The sequence below is a fragment of the Cariama cristata genome, unplaced genomic scaffold (genome assembly GCF_000690535.1).
Source record: "Cariama cristata isolate BGI_N322 unplaced genomic scaffold, ASM69053v1 scaffold14630, whole genome shotgun sequence".
Taxonomy (NCBI): domain Eukaryota; kingdom Metazoa; phylum Chordata; class Aves; order Cariamiformes; family Cariamidae; genus Cariama; species Cariama cristata.
In genome coordinates this window covers 47,074-54,642 of record NW_009593116.1, presented here as the reverse complement: position 1 = coordinate 54,642, position 7,569 = coordinate 47,074, and the positions used below count along the sequence as shown (strand labels likewise).

The 7,569-nt window shown below is 38.5% G+C and overlaps 1 protein-coding gene across 1 annotated transcript in view; it reads right to left on the bottom strand.

The window, feature by feature from the left end:
* Nucleotides 1-7,569, bottom strand: part of TMEM132C (transmembrane protein 132C) — a 54,745-nt gene that overhangs the window by 23,661 nt on the left and 23,515 nt on the right. Inside the window, exon 2 of the mRNA XM_009709155.1 lies at nucleotides 4,622-4,765. Within this exon, the coding sequence (XP_009707457.1) occupies nucleotides 4,622-4,765 (144 nt within the window). The remainder of the gene's footprint in view (nucleotides 1-4,621; nucleotides 4,766-7,569) is intronic.

Here is a 7,569-nt window from a genome sequence, read left to right as displayed (position 1 = left end):
TACACAGCATCCAGACTGACCTTCAATCTGAATAGATACACAAATGGACAGCAGACATTCCAAAATAAGTTTGTGTCTATTTAGTAAGAAGTAATTTCATTTCATAAACTCTTTCTACCTCAAATGGCAAAATCTCTAAAATATTTATGAATCCTAAATGGCTATTTCATATGAGTATGTTCCCTGATGTCAGGAGTATTCACAGTAAAGTTACTCATGTGTGTAAATGATTACTGGACTGGGCCTTTAAACAAGATCCGTAACCTTGACAGGTGTCTGTAAGTCCCATCACTATTGCTTTGAAAGTGTTGATATCAGCAGTAGTTCCAGTCTTTTCTAGCTACTAAGCTAGAGTTCAACCATAAAACCCCCTAGCCAGATTTTCAGCCCCCAACAATTCACTGTTGCTTTGATCTGGGATTTTGTTTCAAGTTACTGTGATAAGAGAGGGACAGCTGTGACACTCTGTCCTGGATTTCAGTTCCTAACAGAAATTCCTAACATTTTTGCAGTGGCCTTTACCTGCACTTAATGTCATCTTCTACTCATCAGTCCCAATGAAACCAAGAGCCGACTGGTCATTAACAACTACCGAGGGGTATCTTAAAGGTAAGATCTGTGTTTCTGTTTCCACTGACAACCACAGCAGCTGCATGTGTGAACTGTTACCTGAATCCATGTTTTGATCTGAACAGATTTCGAAGCTATTAATGCCATTTAAAAATTAAAAGAAACTAGTAAATAAGGTGTTTACAGTATGTTTCAGGGCTAATACACTGAGACTAGCATCCAGCCCTTAATTCACTAATTATAAATAACAGAAATACAATAAGAACACAATAGCATGTATACAGCAACCCCTCATGTAGCAACGGGATAAAATCTAGTCCAAGAATGATGAAATACAAACCCAAAATGTTTACAGTAACTTCTGAAATACACATAGCACTGAAGATTTTTTGAACTCACGTTATTTTCATGGAAAAAACACCCTCAAGTTCATAAGCATTATCAAGGGTTTTCAAAATGGAAACATCACAAGGTATTGCAACTCTCCTGAAACTGTGCTCTTTTTCACAGTATGAAACCGCGCTCTTCTTCACAGTATGAAACTGCATCTGTTCTAGGAACCAGGTGACCCAGGAACCCAGAGCAGTATCTGCTCCTCTGCAAACCACAACAGCACCAGCAAAACCACCCACGTTCCACTTGAATTTCCAGGAGATGAAAAGGAGCCTACACATGGAACTGCAATTACTATTAATGGATCCAGACATATGGATCCTATTGGTAAATTCCAGCTTAGCAAAGTAAAATTTGGCTGTTGTCTCATTTTTAGTGCTGCCATAAATTTTGTGTCCACTTTTAAAAAGTTGGACCACTATGTCAAGGTCTAGAGCATTCAAAGACTTTTAAAGTTCATGAAATCAACTGTAAATTTGGAAGTAAAGAATTGAAACTATGAGACAATAAAAAAAAGTAAAAGGAGCAGTAGTCAGCAGATCAAGACAGGACACCGACTGTGCACTGAGCTGCCTCGAGACTATGCTCATCACTGGGGAAACTATTACCTGTTATTTGCAGATACAGCTTAGGTTTAGATTTCCACTGGGCTCTGTTACTGAGAATAACGTAATTGCAGCCAAACTGAAGGCACTGTAAAAATTAATATAAATGTTTACCTGATGGCCATTCAAATTTCTGGGTAGAAACATTACCTTTAGGCTCTTTACATGAACCATACAAATGGACAGTTATTTATTTGGTGCCTAAATATTACAGGCCAAGTACTAATAGGCACTGATCATCTTCAACTTCTAGCCTAACTCTGTTATGTTTACCTGAATCCAAAGTTATCAGAAATTCCACACAACTGAAATCAAACAAAAATGTCTGTGTGAACCTCTAAATGATAACATGTCTAAGTATTAAATAGCTCTCATCAAGAATTCTTTTTTTTTTTTCTTAGTTTGTGGTTTAAATTAATCTACAGGCTTTCATATCTGAAAATATATTTTGGTTCTGCTGTGACAGAGATGCTCAGGAACACAAACTGTAAACATATGCACACATTCTTTGTTGAAGATACCATGATCTTTTCCCAACAGATATAATTTATGATAACTGGACTTTTTTTTTTAAAACAGAAAGGTTACTCCCAACAAGGTCTCTAAAACAGTGTTTTATAGAGGAAGATGATATATCCAAAGAATTTAACATAAAACTTGATGGAGAATTTAAAAGTGAATTAAGGATGAAAGGCCTTAGTGCTTCATTTAAAGCTTTTAGAGTCCTTTTTCAAATCAGAACCAATACAAATACGTCAATTTGACTTGAACCCCAAACTTCATTTCCCCATGTAAAGAAATTTCCTGGAAACTGGAACATTCTAGATGGAACCCCCCCACACACACTTTTTCCTTTATAATGTGATGATAAAACCTTTTTGTTCAAAGTGTTTCACTGAACTCTGTTTTTTAACTAGCTGTATGTTGTATAGCAGTTAACACTCATGTAACAGATGCATTCCTCTAGAGATTCTGCATATATTTCTAAATACATAGAAGACAGTTTCTCTATTCATTTGAGCAATTTGAAAACATTTCTAAAGAGAAAGAAATTACACCTGAAAAATTCCTCTAGTCGATTCCAATAAACACTGTGTGTTAGCCTCCAGTTATTTGTTTCACTTCAACTTTTAAGTGGCTAGACAGGGAGGCTTCTAGAAGCCACTTAAAAATGTTCCAATAGTGCAAACAGGCTCCATTTTAAGAAACCCTTTTAGTGGAGATAAATTATTTCTGTAGAAAATAAGAGCACAGCAGGGTCCCAAGTGTTAATCAAAGGACATAGTGCTTCAAGAAAACATTCTTTCCAAACAAATCATTGGAGAACTGCAATAGTCCAGGCTGTACTGCAATCACTGCAAGAACACTCTCTTTTTTTATAAGATTTGGGAATTTCATTTCTCCTTGATCAATATGCTCCAAAGCTATAAAACCCAGAAGTCATTTTTGCAGAGGGATCTTTATTTGGGAAGTCACGTGCTGTCATTTTCTATGCATCATCTGGTGATGTACAACAAATGCCCATCAGATACATTTTTTTTCCCCCTGACCTGAGTCTCCCTCTGAATGGAAGAACTTAACAATGTTCATTTTCACTGTTGTAAAGAAGAAATTCCCATGGGGCTGGAATTACGTGGTGAAATTTTGTAAGCTGTTTAAGAAAGATGGTTAATCTGGATGATCACAGTAGTCTTTTTCTGAATTTATTTTTTCAATTTGTGAATTACATTTTGTATTTTTTCTTACTCAGGAATGTGGTTTCCAATAAGGTTACAATCAGGATGATCCCTAAACTAAATTCCAGCTTTTACTTTGATTTATAGTTGGGTAGCTACCTTAGGAAAAAGGTTAACAGGAATTCTTTGAGATTAAGAACTCTCTAAAGCATGTGACATGTGGGAGCACTTCAAGCTCCAGCAAACTGAAGAGATTTGTTTGGCTTTGAAGGATTCACTGAAAGCAGAAAGTTTTCTGTAGAAGTCTTCTATAATGGCTTCACTAGTTCCAAGTATGACTATTTTTCCCACCTACTTGGTTACTGGTATAATAAATGCTTCTACATAAATTCTACAATAGTGCAGCAAACTGTTGGATCCTGCAAATTCACAGGAGTTTTATTGCTTTCCATGAACCTACAAACTGAACTGACTGTAACATGTAATGCTACCACATTACTATTTGTATACTATACAACCAAGAGAGCTGGTAGCACATTAAAGACACCTAAGGAGTATCACCACAAAGCCCACTGCGCTGTACGCTGTAAAATCACATAATATAATAAATTCCCTATTCAAAAGAGATTATAGAACAAGGGTAAAATCCCCCTTGCTCAAAGACCACGCACGATGAATGTCCTGTGTGGAAAGTGCAACGGGATTCACACAGAGGGCTGCCTTTGTATTGACTCCCTGCACAACTGTGAATTTCCTTCAGGGCTTTGACTACATATTCACAGCAGAAATAGCTATGTTGCCTTAAGACAGTACTGCCCCACTGGTGTTTGTTACTGTGCCACATTAAGCTGCTAGTGCTAAACTGATGGACCGGTCATGTGAACGCTTTCTACCCACTTCTGTGTAAAATCAAGCTGTTAATTCAAAAGAGCTCTCAGCAGAATGTGAAGTCAACCAGGAGGACTTTGCATTGCAGTTGCTAGGGAATGCTCATCCAGTCCATTCCACTGATGCAGCTGTGGAGGTGATAATCTCAGCTGGAAAGGTGATAAGAAACATCTGGAGAGGCAATACTAACAGCAGAGCTGTTTTTGCAGTGAATGAGCTCTGTGCACAGAGGACTTGAGGTGACATTACCATGACATTTTAAAATTAGGACACAAATAAAAAAACCACTGAAATTCTACTGAAACTCATTGTGGTGGCTGTATGGTTGCACCTAACTCTCTCTTTTCTTAAAAATCCCACTCCTTATGCTTTTGAAACAGCAGTACAATTAATTTGCAGGTGTTGATTTAGTGGTTGTTCCCAGACTATTAACCTTTTTTGTGTAAAAAGACATAAAATTTCAGAAGCCAATACATGGCATGAACTTACTTTAATGACGTCTTCATCAGAAGATTTGCACTCAACTGATTCAGAGATGTCTGTCACAGCACTGTTCTCCTCAATGGAGACCACTTTGATGGGCACTGCCACTGTCTTTCCTGTGAGAATCGCAGTGTTCAGAATTTCCGTGTCCTGTACACAAAACAAAGCACAGCGATGTTCAGAGACAGCTAAAGAGCATCACCTCTGCAACTGGACTTAAGAAACATGCGTCAGTTCTCAGTGGCTAATGATCTAATCTCATCTTCAAATAAGTGCAACTTGGTAAAACATAGTAAAACCCCAATGTTATTTTATCTTCTAAATAAACACCGTCAGTGGCATTGCACACTGTTAAATAGCAAGCAACGTGACTGCAGCTAAATTCAGTCCAGGCAGGCACACATCACAGATAGCTTCTGCTTTTTAAGTATGTGGGGCTTTTCCCAATATTTACCTTCCAAAACACAAGTTCAGAGTTTTTACTAAACTGGATTTGACTGGCAATGTTTGGGACAGGATACAAGAGCCTCGAAAGTAAAAATGTTGCTCTTTGAATCTAAGCCCGTTGCAAAGACGGGGCCTCTCTGTGAACTTTGTATCTGGAACTGTTTCAAGATTATTTAATTTCCTTTGATATGGCCAATAAAGCAATGTAAGGAATCCAGAAGGAGTTAGTGATGCTATTAACTGCAGGGAAAATAACAAGGAAATTTGAAGTTTGAACTTGGGTCGTGGCATATAAAAGCCTTTCAATGCACCATCAACTAAGCTAACTCTTCTAACCCCTGAACTGTTTCAGCATTAGTGTATTCCCGAGATTCACATGCAGGAAGAACTTTGAAGTTTTCTCCAACTTTTCAACTTCCAACTCCATAAAGTGAATAAAATATCCAGCAAAATCCTCAGCGCCAACGTCACAAGGACTGCAGCCACTGATGTCAACAGCAGCAAAACGGGGCACTGATGCTGTTTTCAATTCAAGTTTCAGTGAGTTTCAAATCTAGGTCAGATTTTCTTTTCATCTCGCAACTTGCTATTTCTCAGGTTGTCCTGCAGCTCTCATAAGAAATCCCATCAAACTTAAAAAAACACTGTTAAAAAAGGAATGTTGAGTGTTCTAGGAAATTAAGAACGCTAAATAATTCCTATGGCATATATGAAAACAAAGCTACCCAATACAGTAAATCAGAGCCAGATTTATAAATAACATTATTGGAAAGTCTAAGGCCATTCTCAGGAACTCCTGACTTTGAAAGGTAGAGAGCATGCCCAGCCATCCCCCATACAAATTCTGCCAGGTACCTGGCATTTTTGATCAACAGAGTGCTGTAGTGAAATGCATGGCTTTTGGAGCTTAACTTCTGTCATCCAAAATTAAAAATTTCATTCCAAAAGGATTTATTTCCATGTACAGGCATTTTGATAAGGCCAGAAACAGATGCAAAGGAGCAGATCTCAACATTTGTGGAAAAAAACCTCAGCAACAAATCCAACTACGCTTCTGTCTGCAGACTTCTAAAGCAACAAGCACTGAATAACCCACATAGGTTCACCAAAAAGCAGGTTCAACGTATTTTCTGTCATGTATTTAGCTACTGCAATGCTGTATGTCCTTTGAAATTAATCTTCTCCCTCAATTCCTTAAAGTCTTATTTTTTGTGACTCTGAGTGTTAAACACTGCGAACGAAGGACTCCAGGGCAAAGGAGCAGCAAGTGAGTTTGTAGAAATGACAGGACATCTTTTCAGGCTATCTCAGCTCTGCTTTGAAATGATTTTACTCAGATCCAGTTTTTCCTTAGCAACTGATATGTATTACTGATAGAGAAATCTAATTTAAAGGGACAGGTTCAGAGGAAGAGAAATCCCATAAATAGAAACGAGTTTCAGATATAAAACATACTCTGTGGCTTGAGGATTTATCCATATTTGCATTTAATGGTAATTTATGAAGTTCAAGACAAATCAGAAAATCATATATACACAAACCAAAAAAGAAACAAGCCCTGCACCACTGCCAAAAAGATAAAAACAAAGACCTGATTATGCAATGAGGTGAAACTTTTGTGCCACAAGCAGCACAGTAAATTAATCATCCAGGTTTAACTTGCAACAAACTGCCTAGAGTCCCTAGAACTCCCTCCAGCTCAGCTTCGCTCATGCCTGCAGTATTGCGTATTCAGTGGCCTCAACATGAAGTCAAATATTAAGAAAAATAGGAGAGAAGGTAAGTAGGAAGCCCAGCAGACAAGCCCACAAGGCACCCTGACCCGCATGAGGATCCTGTGCTCCTGATTTCCCAGCCCTGCACATCACCAGGAAAAGCCCAGCTCCTTGGTCCGCTCTGGCGCTACCCGGGATGATGGCGAGACTGCCAGCGGGATCATCCTACATCACATTTGCTGCCCCACCAGCCATGGCTGCAGCTAGGCTCTAAGCCTACACCACAGCACCACGAGAACACTAGAGGACAGGATTAAAATCCAGCATTGGAGATAGCATTTAAAATAATGGGATGCAATAAAGTTAAATGCAAGTTGCTTCTTTTCTATAGGAACAACTAATCCTATAAATACAGGACAGAAACGATTCAACAGGAAATGCTGCGCTCAGAAGAGCCTGTGAGGACTATTGCAGATCACAAGCTGAACATAAGTCAGCAACTGCACGCTGCTGTGGTTAAAAACCAAAACCAAGTCACCAAAGAACCCTCCCACAGTAAGTTGTATAAAGAGGGGTATCACCTATAAGATGTGAGGTACTCCTACTCAGCGCTAGCAAGGCCTCAGCTAAAGGACTATGTCCAATTTTGAGAACTATACTGCCAAGAAAAACTTTCTCAAGTGAAAAGAAATAAAAAAGAACAAGGAGAATAAATCAAAGACTAGAAAATAAGATCTGTGAGGAATGACCGAAAGAATTGGGATTGTTTAGCCTGGAAAAGATTGTAGGGAA